This window comes from Trichosurus vulpecula, chromosome 5 (genome assembly GCF_011100635.1).
Source record: "Trichosurus vulpecula isolate mTriVul1 chromosome 5, mTriVul1.pri, whole genome shotgun sequence".
Taxonomy (NCBI): domain Eukaryota; kingdom Metazoa; phylum Chordata; class Mammalia; order Diprotodontia; family Phalangeridae; genus Trichosurus; species Trichosurus vulpecula.
This window is the reverse complement of record NC_050577.1, coordinates 290548566-290564555: the sequence shown is the minus strand read 5'-3', so window position 1 is coordinate 290564555 and position 15990 is coordinate 290548566. Positions and strand designations below refer to the sequence as shown.

At 46.4% G+C, this 15990-nt stretch overlaps 1 protein-coding gene across 2 annotated transcripts in view; it reads left to right on the top strand.

Moving 5' to 3' along the window:
• The window catches only part of CRY1 (cryptochrome circadian regulator 1), a 51801-nt gene extending 36334 nt beyond the window's left edge, over positions 1-15467 (top strand). The window contains exons 3-13 of one of the 2 annotated variants that reach the window (XM_036761483.1): positions 1922-2064; positions 3625-3809; positions 5808-5896; positions 6586-6726; positions 6815-7126; positions 10383-10534; positions 10669-10871; positions 10978-11076; positions 11727-11816; positions 13662-13733; positions 13808-15467. In XM_036761483.1, coding sequence (XP_036617378.1) covers positions 1922-2064; positions 3625-3809; positions 5808-5896; positions 6586-6726; positions 6815-7126; positions 10383-10534; positions 10669-10871; positions 10978-11076; positions 11727-11816; positions 13662-13733; positions 13808-13902 — 1581 coding nt within the window. In that variant the 3' untranslated portion in view covers positions 13903-15467. The remainder of the gene's footprint in view (positions 1-1921; positions 2065-3624; positions 3810-5807; positions 5897-6585; positions 6727-6814; positions 7127-10382; positions 10535-10668; positions 10872-10977; positions 11077-11726; positions 11817-13661; positions 13734-13807) is intronic. The other variant, XM_036761484.1, reaches the window with a different exon arrangement.
• The last annotated feature ends 523 nt before the right edge of the window (positions 15468-15990 follow it).

The window sequence follows — 15990 nt, the reverse complement described above, 5'->3', positions numbered from 1 at the left end:
ATAGAGGTTAGTGGCTCCTCAGTGACCAGAGACACACATTATAGTCAGAGCATCTTTTTGTATAGTTGGGTGGTTACATAAGGCCCAGTGATGCAAATGAAAGTATGACTGTGATTGATCTATAAGAAAGGTGAAGGGTGGGCACATATCACACTGCCTGGCAAGAGGGAGTCTCCAGAATACCTGCTGGAAAGTCCCATACCAGACGCCACTTTGCCCAGTGGTGGGCAAAGCATCTCTGGACCAGGTTGACTCATCCACCACTATCCTCCTTATCTCCCCCAAGAGACAGGGCCAGATTGTAGCCCTTGAAATTCAGGTACCTCACATCTTTCCTGTCGGATCGACCAACATGACAAAACGGAAAAATCATAAATGCTGGCGAGGATGTGGGAAAATTGGAACACTATTGCATTGTTGGTGGAGTTGTGAACTGATCCAGCCATTCTGGAGAGCAATTTGGAACTATTCCCAAAGGGCTATAAAAAAAGTGCATGCCCTTTGACCCAGCAATACCACTTCTAAGGCTGTATCCCAAAGAGATCACACAAGTGGGAAAGGGACCCATATGTGCAAAAATATTTATAGCAGCTCTTTTTGTAGTAGCAAAGAATTGGAAATCAAGAGGATACCCATCAGTTGGGGAATGGCTAAACAAATTGTGGTCTATGAACGTAATGGAATACTATTGTGTTATAAGAAATGAGGAGCAGATGGACTACATAATAACCTGGAGAGTGTTATATGATCTGATGATGAGCGAGGGGAGCAGAACCAGGAGAACATTGGACACAACCACAGACACATTGCTTCCATGATGTCAAACTTTGATAGATAGCTCTTTTCATCAATGCAAGATTCAAAGACAACTCCAAAAGACTCATGATGGAAAAAGCTATGCACATCCAGAGAAAGAATTATGGAGTCTGAATGCAGATTGAGGCAAACTATTGGCTCGCTCTTTTTTTTTTCCTTCTCTTTCGGTTTTGTTTCTTCTTCTCATGATTCATTCCATTGATCATAATTCTTTACAACTTGACTGTTGTGTAAATAAGTTTAATGGGAAGGTATGTGTAAAACCTATATTGGATTTCATGCTGTCTTAAGGGGGAGGTGGGGAGAGAGGGAGGGGGAGAAAATTTGGAACTCAAGAACTTGTGGAACTGAGTTGTAAACTAAAAATTAGAAAGAAATTTAAAAGAAAAAGAAATTCAGGTACCTAGGTTCTTCCAAACTCTACTCCTAAATCTGATCCACAGATATTCATTTCAGTGACTAACTACAACTCTAATCATTAATCAATCAGTAATCCTAATAATCTGAATTTCCCATGGTGTTGAGGAAGATGGATCTCTCCTCCACAGTAGTTTCTCCCCTCATGCTCTGATCCTTTCAGTACATAAAATTCTCATTTCATTCTGAAGATACATGTTTGATACTGCCCTCGATGTAGAGTTATTCAAAGCATCAGATAAGTATGTCCAGCTTCCTAGAATAAATTGTTCTTGAATGGGCCGTGTGATCTCTCACCTGTCCTGGGACACAGCTTCTGGTTTCACCTTCTCATGCATGGTCTTCCGGTGGATGTCTGGTGAGGCATCTTTTTAATCAGCCTCCAGCTCATTTACTTCCCTGTATTTCTTGAGATAAAATGCTTGCAAGAGAGAATGTTGCCATGTACAACATCATTAACATATAATGTTCACACTTATTCCTCTTGCGAGGTAAGGCCACCATATAAGCTGTAAATGTGAGCAGCAGTTTTTAACACAGTCATTAAAGGGAGTGAATCAATACAAATTAATGGGGTTCAAAATGTATCTTTACAGAAGGATCTTTCCTAATTGTATTTCTTTTATTATTATAATGGGAAAAAACTTTATTGAAATCTGTTTGCTTTGTCTGCATTCTTTTATTGTAGGAGTGGAACATCGCTAAGCTTTCTATTGAATATGATTCTGAGCCCTTTGGAAAGGAACGCGATGCAGCTATTAAGAAACTGGCCAGTGAGGCAGGGGTGGAGGTCATCGTACGGATTTCGCACACTCTGTACGACCTCGACAAGTATGTTCTGTGGTGGGATCCAAAAATGTGCCTTTACATGAGAAGTAACAAACAGTATGGAAATTAATGCGTGAGCATTTAGTAAGCACTTGTGGGGTGCCAGGCACTGTGTGAGAGTAAGCATGAGTTAAACCTTCCTTGCCCATCCTGAACCTTTGTTCCCTCCAGCCCCCTGCTTGGAATTCCCTGCCCCCTCCTCTCCGTCTGCCAGTCTGCTTCCCATCCAAAAAAGGCCCTCCTCAGGAATGTAGGGTCAATCCTGTGGGAATTTCCTATCGTGTAGCTAAACTAGCGACTACTCTGTTCATCTGTCGGGCTGAAAGGAAATAACCAGCTGCTGTATGTAAGGCCGGCCTTCCTGGTGGGCTTGTTTGCCTGCCTACTGGCCGAGGTCACTTCTTTCTGGCCTGCAGTGATCACTCCTCCCGTCCAGTTACAGTACTTGTCTCTACCTCATCAGACACTTGTGTTGTATTGCCCTAATAAATACAGGTGTCAGTGTCTTGGGCTGTACAGCACTCCTGTATCCCCTAAGTACTTAGTGCAATTCGTAGCTGAGAGGACTAAGTCAGTCAGTGTTTCTTGAATTAATAAATACAAAATAACATGATATATGGTGCAGAAGTCTTATAATTCCTCAGGGTCTTTGTAGACGAATTGGCATTCCTTTAGTTAGATGCTCATTTTCACAAATTAGTACTGCGACTCCTTTGCCTTACCAGTCTACAGTTGGTGTACTTTGTACTAAAGTAATTTATTCGATGTCTTTGCAAAAATAGTTATAGCAGAAAATAATTATGATCGTGACCTACCACATGTCTTCATTTGCACCTAGAATTCAAAATATCTTTGATAGTGAACTTCCAGTTTGCTTTCTAGGATCAAGCTTTGACTCTTGGTTTCAACTCATATCGTGAAAGATAGGGAATATACTGAGCATAATTGAACCGTTTTGTTCTCATCTCTTCTATGTGTAATTGTGCATATATTTAGAGTAAGGTATACTCATCTTAGACCTTTCTAAATATTACATGTAGGTTAGAGTCTGAACCATGAATGATGGTGAGATTAGCTGGCTACATGAGTTAATACATATATATAGAGAAGCCCTTTACACATTCCAATAGACAACAAAGGGACAGGCAAATTTAAGTTTATGTTTTTTGGGGAAACGTTATGGGGACCAGGATAGAATCAGAAAGGGGATTTCCCTTTCCTCACCCACCCCACACAGGCATCTCTGTCCTGAAGCACCCATTCCGTATATTTCAGATGAAAATGTGTGTGAGAGAGAGAGAGAAAGAGATGGTGACAGAGTGCGTGTGTATGTGTGTTTGCGTGTGAGAGAGAGAGAGAGTATCCCCTTTAAGTGTTATTATAAGGATTCTTATTAAATCCCACGACTGAGTTTCCTTTTCCTGCATCTGGCTGGAGCCGTCCCAGAGGTTGATTGGAGATCAGTTTCACCTTTCATTTTAAGGGTTTTTAAATATTCATTCTCAAATAGATTCATTCTTTTTTATGTACTAATACCAGCCGTTGTTTCTCCTTATATCACAGGATCATAGAACTGAATGGTGGACAGCCGCCTCTTACGTATAAAAGGTTCCAAACTCTGATCAGCAAAATGGAGCCGTTAGCAACACCGGTGGATACCATAACACCTGAAGTGATGCACAAGTGTGTTACCCCCGTCTCAGATGAACACGATGAGAAGTATGGCGTGCCCTCCCTGGAAGAGCTAGGTGTGTTAAAGCAGTGTCTAACTCAGAGGTGAAGGACCGGGGGGACAGGATGAGGCCTGCATGATTGAGCGAGGCCAACATGGACGCTGGTTTTGCTTGACGGAGTATTGGTCACAAAAGTTTTGTTTTCCTTCTCTCCTTTTTTTCTGACAACGGGTGGGTAGAGGAAGCAGCAAAAGAGGAGAAAGAAAAGAGGGCCATTAAGGCATCTTCTTAAAAAAATAAATGCAGAGAACAGAATAAAGCACAGAAAAGTAGACATTGGGAAGCTCTGAGGAGGAGAAGCCAGCTGTCCAACCAGTTAATCGGTACGCATTTATTAAGCACCTGCTGTGTGCCAGGCACCGTGCTAAGCACTGTCCAGAGCAGAGTTGCAGCTTCATGCATAATCCTCTTTCTCTTCCACCTCATATGTGGAAATGCCCATTTCATTGGCTGTTTGTTAAGTTTGGAATAAACATGTTAAAATTAGCAGTTCTACCTGGAGTTTAAGAGGTTGACTACAAGTCACAGCATCCAGCTGACATCTCACACATGACTCCATCTACCAAGGAAGGAAAATGAGAAATGCTAAATGAAAGTTGAAAACTAACAAATAAGTCATTAGAGATGTTTGCATTGGTGTGCCATGTGAAGATCAATCCAACCCTGCAGCCATCTGATGCAAGCCGCAAGGATGGGGCCATCCCTAGTCTCTGTACCAGTGTTACTCAAGTGCTTTCTCTGTGCCAGGCCTGAGGAGTTCCTCCAGGAGCTCCCATGGGATGGGGAGGACACACAGAAACAGCTTTGTGCAGACAAGATAGATGTAGATGCAGGATCAGCTGGCAGTCCTCTTGAAGGGAAGCCTCTAACATTAAGAGGAGCTGGGAAAGGTTTCCTCTACAATTTGGAATTTTAGCTGGGACTTGAAGGAGACCAGGGAGGAGACAAGGAGAGAGAGCATTCCGGGCACAGGAGATGGTCAGTGATTATTTCCAAAGTCAGAGCATGGAGCGTCTTATGCCAGGAATAGTGAGGGAGGCCCAGGTCACTGGATCACAGACTCGGGGCTGAAGAAGGTTCCCCAAGACCGGAAAGAGAGGAGAGACCCAATGCTGAGGACGTGACAGGGAGCCAGTGGATTTTACTGGACAAGGGTCAGACTTGGGCTTGAGGACAGTCAGACTTGTGGAGGAGGGAGTGGTGGTGAGGAGACCTGAGTAGAGAGGCCAACAGGCTATTGCAGTCATGAGGTGGTGAAGGCCAGCACCACAGGGCTGGTGAAAACGTCATCTCACGTTTGTAGAATAGAAAAGACAGGATGTGGCAGCTGATTGGATGTCTGGTGAAGGGGGTGAGAGGGAGAACCAAAGGATGCCATTGACATGACGGTGGTGCCCTTTCCTAACAGGAAAACTGGGAAAAGGGGAGGCCTCAGAGAGAAAGACCAATGAGTCCAGTGTTGGATGCAGTGAGTTTCTGGTGGCCATGGGATGTCCAGTTTCTAGTGTTCAATAGGCTCTGTTGGAGATGCAAGGCTGGGTCTTAGGAGAGAGGTTAGGGCTGGCTCTGCAGATTTGAGAAACATCAGCCTAGAAATGATCATTGAATCCATGGGATCTCATGAGGTCACCAAGTGAGATCGTGTGGAGCAAGAAAAGAAGAAAGAAATCTTGGGCATTATTCAGCAACTTCTGGTCATGAATAAAGTAGAATCAGGAAGACCTGAATTCTAGTCCCACATCCATGTGCCCTCAGCACATAATCTGAGCCTTGATTTCCCCAAATGCATTACATGGTGGTTGTGAGAATTGTATGATACGTGTGGGGCATTATTCAAACACTACAGTGCTTTACAAAAGTCATTTTATTTATACTCTCATAATTGCCGAGATTACATCAGTCAGCCATTTAACTTTTGCTCAGCACCCACAATACACGAGACACTGGGCCAAGTGTTCCCTCTGTCTCTGGCTGTCTCCCTGACTTCTAAAGCTGTCTTTTCTGTTTCCGTAGGTTTTGATACAGACGGCTTGCCTTCTGCGGTGTGGCCTGGTGGGGAGACAGAAGCCCTCACACGCTTGGAGAGGCATTTGGAAAGAAAAGTATGATGATCTCTGCTCTCTTGCTAACCTGGCATCTTAAAAATGATCTCTCAACCTTCACTAAAAAAAAAAGTAGGCAGGAGCATGGCAGGAACTGGATGCCAGATCCCTATAATTTGAGCAGAGAACTCTAAGAGTTTGGACTTGACTGGGCAAAGCCGTGCCTGGTTGAGCACTAGGGATTTTGGCCACTTTGATCTCTGCTGTGCAGATGTCTGTCCCCTTCCCTGAGCTCTGCTTCCCTATGTGAGTGGGACATTGTACACCCGCAGCCCCCTTCCTGAAGGAGATAGCTCATCCCTGTGACCTGTTGCCATCCATTTGGGGCGTTGTGCCCAATGTGTGCCAAGTGCCGTCTGGTGTGTGCATGTCTGAAACGCCTCGTGCCTGCAGGGGTCCCATCTCCATTCTTAACTCCTAACCGTGACCTTACCAGACGTGACAAAGATGGCTCAGCCCCATGCAGATGGCTGTGGTTTCCATGAGTGGGACGTCCCAGGTGGGGCAGCTGGAGCACAGGCCTCCCCTCTCATTTGTAGTCATCCTTTCTGACCCTTTGTCAAAGTGCGGCTCAGAGGGTCGTTATATAGAATAAGTTTATCCACCAAGAACAGCCATGTAAAATAATGATTTTGAACCCTTCTCTAAATGCAGGAAAAACAACTAACTGGAATTCTTTGTGACTTTAGGCTTGGGTGGCAAACTTTGAAAGACCAAGGATGAACGCAAATTCCCTTCTAGCAAGCCCTACTGGCCTCAGTCCTTACCTGCGCTTTGGCTGTTTGTCATGCCGTCTGTTCTACTTCAAGCTGACAGACCTTTACAAGAAGGTAGGACCCTTGCTCTGGCACCCGGGTGTGGCTGTCAGCTGCTCCTCACCGTCCAGGCGCTCCTGATGCTCTGTTTTCTCCTTGTCAGGTAAAGAAGAACAGCTCGCCTCCCCTCTCTCTTTACGGGCAGCTCTTGTGGCGTGAGTTTTTCTACACAGCAGCCACAAACAACCCACGCTTTGATAAAATGGAAGGGAACCCCATCTGCGTTCAGATTCCCTGGGACAGAAACCCCGAGGCGCTAGCCAAGTGGGCTGAAGGCAGGACAGGCTTCCCTTGGATCGATGCTATCATGACCCAGCTGCGTCAGGAGGGCTGGATTCACCATTTGGCCAGACACGCGGTCGCCTGCTTCCTGACTCGAGGGGACCTGTGGATCAGCTGGGAAGAGGGCATGAAGGTAGGCAATGTCCTTAGTAAACTTCTCATTACCCGGCAGCAGGCTGTGTGCTTGAGATGGCTGCCCTGGCAAGAGCATGCTGGGCTCTGACTCTGAAGTTCTGCCCCAGCAGACCAGAGGACCTTGGAGAAGTGGTTTCCCTCCCTGGGCCTTAGTGTCTTTACCTATAAAATGAGAGAGCTGGGCGAGATGATCTGTAGGGTGCTGAGATGCTGAGACTCTACGGTGCTTCAGAATCATAGAGACTCAAGAGCTGGGAGTTAAGTCAACAAGCACTGATTAAACACCTTCTTGTGCCAGGCACTGTGCTAAGCCCTGGGGATGCAAAGAAAGGCAAAGACACAGTCCCTGCCCTCAAGGAACTCAGTCTAATGGAGAGGATGATGTGCAAACAGCTGTACATACACAAGCTATTTACGGGAAAGGGACAGCACTAGCATTAATGCCAGTCAGGACAGGCTTCCTGTAGGAGGTGGCCAGGAGGGAGAGTGTTCAGGCACAGGGCGACATGTGCCATTGAAAACCCCCAGCATCCAGAGATGGACTGTCATGCTCCAGGAACACCCAGGAGGCCCAGGTCACTGGACCCCAGAATGTGGGGCAAGTGGGCATAAGAAGACTGGACAGGCAGGAAGGAGCTAGATTATAGGGGCTGCCAAAAGCCAACAGAGCATTTTCTGTTGATCCCGGAGGGGAGCATAGTCAGACCTGAATTTTTTGAGAGATCAGTTTCCTGATCATCAGTAGAGGATTGACTGGAGGAGGGAGGAGATACTTGGGACCAGTAGACCCCCAGCAGCTATTGTAGTGGTCTGGCTGTGAGGTGCTGGGGGCCTGGCCCAGGCTTGGGGCAGGGACCATATTGGAGAGATGCTGAGAAGGGAGAAGTAACAGGCGTGGGGACAGGTTGGGCTGTGAGCAAGAGTGAAGAGTCAGGCATTTTAGTCCAAGCCTCCCTGAGGAGTGGGCAGCCAGCTCCCTCCAGGAGGTCAGATATGACCTGGGCCAAGGGCAGAGCCCCTGCTTTGGAAGTAGGACCTGAGACCCACTGAAGCCCCTTCTTTATGGAGACCTGCTTCCATGGACTCTCCAATGTCAGGCTCCTAAAGCACAGTGAATGGTGGGCTCATGTTATAAAAATGCCCAGCCCTAGAAATCTAGGATCTTTGAGTTGGCCCTAGCCTCTGAGGGCATCTGGCCAGGACTGCCCACCCCTCTTAACATCCACATTGGTAGAAAAACCTGTGCAGCCAAAAGGACGTCCCTAGCTCATGAGGAAGCTGTTCCTGCTTGGGACAACCCTAATTGTTAATTTCTTCATCTGCCTTCTACTTGCTTCCTTCTGATCTTTATCTCACGTGATAGCCCCTCGGGCATTTAAAGACAGATGTGCCACCCTCCTACCACCCCAAAGGTTCTCCTCCTCAGCATTTACACCCCCAGATCCAGCCCAGCGTCACTCCTTCTTATGCTGACAGGGCCCAGAAAACCCCAAGTGTTTTCCATATGAACCCCTACGCCAGGTCACCCCTTCTGTTCCTGTGCAGTAACGTTCACATTGAGTACAAGACTTGGAAATTTGATTGGGCAAAAGCATGTACTGTTTGTTTTGGAACCCTGTTCAAACCTACTGTGATCTCCCAAAATTCTGATTCCATCACGTCTTGTGCATTAGTTATTCTCAGTGTTTCATCATTGGAAAATCTGATAAGCCCAGGGCCTCGGCCTCCTTGGCCACGCCAGTGACAAAAATGTTGAGCTCAGCAGGGCCGGGGAAGGGTTCTGGGCCACCCAGTCCAGGCTGACGCCATTCCTTTTGTCATGAGATGGTACTTGTACGGCATCAAGCACAGTGCCTGGCAGAGAGGGCTGCCTGGAAATGCCCACTGCTGGCATTGCTCTTAGCCAGCGGTGTTTATTTTTAATAATGACAATTCGCAAACGTAGAACTGCAGCATTTGTGAAGCTCTTGTGAGGTCTGTGGTGGGGGCTTACTTAGCCTCCTTTTACAAATGAGGAGACTGAGGCTCAAAGAGGAGAGAGAGAGCGTGTGTATGTGTGTAGTGTGTGTGTGTGTCTGTGTGTGTGTGAGAGAGACAGAGCATGTGTATGTGTGGTGTGTGTGTGAGAGAGAGAGCATGTGTATATGTGTGGTGTGTATGTGTGTGTGTGTGTCTGTGTGTGTGTGAGAGAGACAGAGCATGTGTATGTGTGGTATGTGTATGTGTGGTGTCTGTGTGTGAGAGAGAGAAAGAGCATGTGTATGTGTGTGGTGTGTGTGTATGTGTCTGTGAGAGAGAGAGAGAGCATGTGTATGTGTGTGGTGTGTGTGTGTGTCTGTGTGTGAGAGAGAGAGCATGTGTATGTGTGTGGTGTGTGTGTGTATGTGTGTGTGAGAGAGAGCATGTGTATGTGTGTGGTGTGTCTGTGTGTGTGTGTCTGTGTGTGTGAGAGAGAGAGAGCATGTGTATGTGTGGTGTGTGTGTGTGTGTGTGTGTGTGTGTGTGAGAGAGAGAGAGAGAGCATGTGTATGTGTGTGGTATGTGTGAGAGTGTGTGTGAGTGTGTGTGTGAGAGAGAGAGTGTGTGTGGTATGTATGTGTGTGTGTGAGTGTGTGGTGTGTGTGTGTGTGTGTGTGTGTGTGTGTGTGTGTGTGAGAAAGTGCATGTAAGAGAGTGTGTATGGTGTGTGTGTGTGTGTGTGTGTGCATGTGTGGTGGGGAGAAGGGGAATGGGCATAAAGATGGGGAAGGAAAGGGCAGACCCTGAGGAGGAGCCCATGCTTCTCCGAGTCTGAAGAGAGCAGAGCTCCTGGAGGTCCCGTGAGTGGACACACTCCTGTTGTATAGAGATAGCAATCCTGAGAGCTGATAGCATCTGCTTTTGATTGTCCTTATGAAAATGCTGATCGCTGTGCCCGTGGGTGCCTCTGGCAGGGCAGGGAAGCAGCGGAGGGGAGCAGATGGGCTTAGGGTCAGGCCTGGGGCAGGGGTCAGAGGGCCCCATTACTCCCATAACCTTTTTTGTAAAGCACCACCTTGTGGCAGTTTCTGTCTCCTGAAATCATGGAGAGAGCTGGTGACCGGGCCCAGGTGCATTATCAGCTCCCTTTGTATGACCCCAGCACCCAGGCTGCTTTCCCTCCATTTATGTGGGGCTCGGCCCCAGAGAAGGGTGCCTGGTTTTTAGGTCATCCTTCCTCCTGGCACCCGTGGGCAGGTGGGGGCTCGCTTAACAGGCTGCTTTTGTTCCCAAAGGTTTTCGAAGAGCTGCTGCTCGATGCCGACTGGAGCATCAATGCAGGGAGCTGGATGTGGCTGTCCTGTAGCTCCTTTTTTCAGCAGTTTTTCCACTGCTATTGTCCCGTCGGTTTCGGTAGGAGAACCGATCCCAATGGAGACTATATCAGGTAAGCAGCAGAGGTGGCCTGCCTAGCTAGGATAGCCAGCTGTGAGCACAGCTCGCTGGGAAATGGAGGATCAGCCGGGATTAAATCTCCGCACCTTTTGTTCATGTCTCTTCTCTCCTTTATTCTCACCGTAGACGCTACCTGCCTGTCCTGAGAGGCTTCCCTGCAAAATATATCTATGATCCCTGGAACGCACCAGAAAGTGTCCAGAAGGTGGCAAAGTGCTTGATCGGCGTGAACTACCCTAAACCGATGGTAAACCATGCCGAGGCCAGCCGTCTGAACATCGAGAGGATGAAGCAGATCTATCAGCAGCTGTCACGATACAGAGGACTGGGTATGTCCGGAGTAGTCTGGAGAGACAACTGTGTTTGCCTCTGACTCAGATCTCAGTCATATTTTCACAGGGAATTCTTCCCCTTCCCCTTCCCCTTCCCCTACAGGCCTTCTTGCTTCTGTGCCCTCCAACCCGAACGGGAATGGTGGCCTCATGGGCTATGCACCTGGAGAAAACATTCCTGCTTGTAGCAGCAGCGGTGGAGGTATGTACTCTCTCTGGAAACCCCACCTCATCAAGAAGGCTTACTGGTCACATCTCTCTGCAGAAAAGCTGCTTTGGAAGGGAGAGTCGGAGGGTTAAAAACAGCTTTCCTCACCCAGGGGCCGCCTGCAGGCCCCTCGACTCTTAGGAAGAGGCACAGAGGCCTTGTACCTGGGGAAGGTGTCCAGTTGTTGGTCATTGACCAAACTCATAGAAATGACCTTATGCAATTAACTTAGTTGGATGAGATGTTATTGCACACGAAAGGTGGAGAGCATTTCCGTGATGTAAGAAATCATCAAATCATCTTTAATATACTAAATGAAAATCAAATCTGTCATTTGTTAAAGGGGTCGTTAACGTCTTTGAAACGTCCACACCACGCAACTAACAACAGCTTGTGGCTGATCGTGTGGGAGCTTTAAGTGCAAGCCTCATTTAAGGGAGGCTCCTTTTTAAAAGTTAGAATGTAAAGCTTTGTGATCTATACTTGACAAAAATAAGTCTTTTTGAATCAGGTATCAAAATAGAGAGCAAATGTAGTATATCTTTTGTTTTCCAAACAAACATTCACATTCTGTGAAAATAGAATGATAGATGCTCCTTAAAAACCTAAATAATCTTATAAGAATTTGACCTTTTGGTCCCCAGGAGCTCCAGCGGGTGTCAGCGATGGTCAGATACTTCAGGCCTGTGCTCTCCCAGAGCCCCCGACAGGAGCCAGTGGCGTTCAGCAGCCAGGTATCTCAGATAACATCTTTGAACAGTTTCAGCCTTTCCTGACCTCGACGCAGAGCAGAGGCCCTCTTGGAAGCCCAGACCAGAGCGCCCCAAGGAGGCAGGGGAGGGCTGATCAGCCAACAAGGGAAAGGACCCCTCTAGGGAGGGGAACGAGTGGGCCCCAAGGCCCCAAGATGGGCGTCAGGGCAGGGTCTTCCTTAGGTTCTTCCATGGAGCCCTCCTTTGTCAGAAAGAAGGGCAGAGCACAAGGGGTGGCCTCCTGAGAGCGGGCATCCATCCGAGGAGGCCCCCTCTCATCTTCTGCTGATCCAAAGGCTGAAACACAATTCTCATGTTGTTTTACTTACGTTATTGTGGTCATGGCATGTGTTCTGGTGTTGCATCTGCTCCCTTTCTTCTGTATCACTGCAGTCATTAAAGTCTGGACAAAGTTCTCTGAATTCCTCACTTCACTCTTTCTCACAATGCAAAAATATGCAGTTGTTTGGCTATTCCCTGGCAGACATATTTCTAGTTCTTCAAAAAGAACTGTAGTAAATACTGCAGTAGAAATGAGGGGGTTTCATCCACCTTGGAGTGCCTTTGAGTGCATCCACTAACCGCATGCTGGGGCCACTGAAGCAGGACCCGCTAACCGAGCACTGGGGCTGCTGAGGCACGCCAAGGCTCTTCTTGAACTCAGCCCCCAGCACCTGCCTTCCGTACCTCTCCAGTATGACCTTTGCCCTTTGTCTTCTCTGCCAGGCTGAGCGGCTGTGAGTTGGAACCTTGTTTGTTCTCCTCCATTTCTCTTCCATTCGCCGTCTGTAGCATCTTCCGTACAGCTCATCTCAGCCTGCATTTCTTTTGAAAATCGTTTATGTACCTTAACTTTTCCATGAGCCAGTGGCTCTGGGCCATGATAGGTGTGTCAGCTCACTGTGTATCTTGGATATCAGACAGTTGATGAGTTTTTTTCCCAGCTGATACTTACATTAAGTTATTCATGCACAGCTTTTTTATTTGATGTGATAAAAATTAGATGTTCTTTTATGTTCTCTTCCATCCCTTGTTTGATGATGAATTTTCCTCCTGGCCAGATCTTTGGAAAGATTTTCTGTGTTCTTTCTTTTTTAATCGACTGGAGATAATTTCCAGCCCCCATGCCATGCATTAAACTTGTACAGTTTGCAGATGTTTCATTACTATCCATTCTCTTTTTTTCCTGATTAGAGGAGGAATGTCCAATACATTGGGTGTTTTAAGGTCCCCTTGTGCCAAAACATCGTGGCCTAAGGAACCTTTTAGCTCAGAACCTTTTCAGAGGTGAAGTATGTATAGAAACGTTTGTTGTCAGTGTTTGCCCATGTGTGCAAAACCAAGAGAATAGCTTTGTTCAGACAAATGACCAAAGCTTTTGTAGAGAGAGCAGTGTGAACATTCTTTTTATTACTTACCTAAAGAAATTCAGTATAAGAAAATTTCCAAAACTTAATAAAATCAAACAAGCATTTTCTAGGACTGCGGAAGAAAAATAGGTTAAACTGAGGGAGAGAGTGACAGGAGGTATGTTCCTACATTCGTCCCCCATAATTGAATGAAAGCTGTTGCCTTACAGCCTCCCAAGCATGTGTATTTCTCCTTTCTGTTATTCATCATTTAAATCTTCTTCAGATGAGAAGATCTGTCTATAATACTTCTCGGGTTGAACACTGGTCACGGGCTGAATTGGAATGTTTCCAACATTTGGATAAATAAATTTTTGGTCATTTGGATTTTAATTCTGCCTCATAAGGAACCGGTAGCCGGGGAATAAAGTGAGTCCTTTAGCTCAAGTAATGTCTCTTGTTTTTCAAACACAACTAGGTTACTCTCAGGGGAGTGGGATTTCACATTATGCTCATGAAGACAGTCAGCAGGCTTACATGTTAAAGCAAGGTAAGAAGCAAGCAGAATGAACGTAATGTTCTCTTTGCCTTTTCTGTCCTAAATTTACATCTCTAAATGTCTAGGAAGGAGCTCCCTCAGCGGCGGCGGAAAGCGGCATAGGCAAGAGGAGGAGGCTCAGAGCATTGGCCCCAAGATGCAGCGACAGAGCGTAAACTAGGTGTCTATGCCGAAGAGCTTCAGCCCTTCTGGTGTGATAAAGGAAAATGACACAGAGACACAGACTCGCTATTGATCCTCCAAGAATGGGCAGAATCATGATTAAATCATCGAGTTGGAGATGGGCTCTTAGTAGATGAATCAGTGAACTTGCAAGTCCTCATTTTCTGGCAGAAATAAATGTGTAGAGACAATGATCAGACCATCCCATTTCCCTAACTATGTGACTGTGTGAGAACAGGGCAGGGCTGCTAGCTGTGGGTGCTTCTCACAGGCTTCCTTCTAGAAGCTCTTCCCTTAATGTAATTTTTTCCAGATTCCTTCATTTATTCTGCCACCTTAGAAGCAGAGATCCTTTTGAGTTTGGAAATGATTGGGGGCAGGGAAGGAGGGGGTAGTACTTGCCTTTCTCTGAAGCAGCCAAGTCAGTCACCCCCACATCCCATCCCGAGCTGCCTTCCCCTGTGCCCTTTTTTCTCTGAGGCTCCTAGGGAAGTTCAGGGGACTCGGCGAAGCCAGAGCAGATGTCTTGTAGCTATCACGCATTTAATTATGTACGATTGAAGTTAGCTTCAGAGGCACACGGTGACTCCTTCACTTGAATTGGTCTCTAAGACAAAAAGACTTTGCTTTCTCCTGACCCCGTGACAGTGACTGACTGCTTACCTCGTTAATTGATCTTATCCCTTTTATTTGCTATCAAGCAGTTCCTTAAGTCTTTCTGTTCTAGGTGAGCTTTCCACACATTCGTGGCGTCTTTGTCCAACTGGATTGTAGGTCCCTTGAGGGAAGGGGTGTTTGCTCAGGTTTTGGAGGATCTGCCAGGCCTGGCCAGCAGAGTGCCCAGGTGATGGTGTGAGTGAGCAGGAAATAGCAATGTCTATGGTGGATTTCTTGCAATCAGAACTTTGGCTTTGTGGGGTTTTTCCCTCCATTCAGTAGGAAATACTGTTGCAGTTGAAATCGAAGTCTAAAGTAATATACTCTTTCAATAAATTATTTCAAAATGTTCTTTATTGATGGAAACCAGTTACATTTTTGAGATGCATCATTTCCAATGGCATTTCTATGGTTTTTAACTTTTTATTGAATTTCACAAAGGACAAATGGTAATTTGTATATAAAGTACTCGGTAATGAATTTGTTTAATGTAAATAGAAATATTCATGATTAGTGCTAGACTTCTCAATATATTTTTGATAATCTTTCATGTACGGAAAAAGTAAAAATTGTAACTGATGTAAAATTGAGAGTTTCCGGCAGACATGGGGGAAACATGGAGGTGTTCAGACTTTCTGAAGAGATTTTGTTAACATTCTGAGGCACAGTTTTCTTGACCTCATTGTATGATCCAACTTTGCATACTTTGGTAATATAAAGTTTAGAAAACATATGTCATCATAGTTGTTGGGCAGAGTGCTCCCAGACATAGCCGTGTGTGTTTGAAAACTTCATGGGCTCTGGTGTGTGTCCACACTTGTGCAAATTTATATGTCCCTTTTTCCTTATATCTCTATTTTTGTTTACCGCTCAAGTGGCCTTGTCAATAAAGTGTAAATACTGAGACGCCTGTTTGTGTGTCGTTGTTTTGGAGGGTCTGGGAGAGGTGCGGCAGGGTGGTGACCAATGAGAGCAAAGGCAGAGAAAGGCCCCCACGGACACTAGCTCCATTGCCTTGTCCTCACTCGCACCTGGTGTGCCCATAGTACATCTCACCCGGGAGCATTAGCATTTGAACAGCTGGTCATTTTATGGTCAGTGCCTTTCTTTTTCGTAGCTGTTCTGATTCCCCCTTCTCTGATTTACTGGAAGTGGTCGGAGCTTGCTCCAGGAGCCGGGGGAAATGGGTTGAGTGAACAGGGGCTTTTTCCAGCTTGGGGGCCTCTATGTTACCCCTCAAGGGGCTATTTCAGACCTTCCTGTTGCCAAACCCTTTCAGCGAATGACTGAAGGTCCTCGTTCCCCAGAGGATGGAGGACATTCACCTTGAACTCCATTAACTCTCCTGCAAAGTTCAGAACCTCTCTGGGTTCACCTGCCATCTCTACATACTCTCTTCTCAGAAAACGAACATCACTCTTCTCTTTGC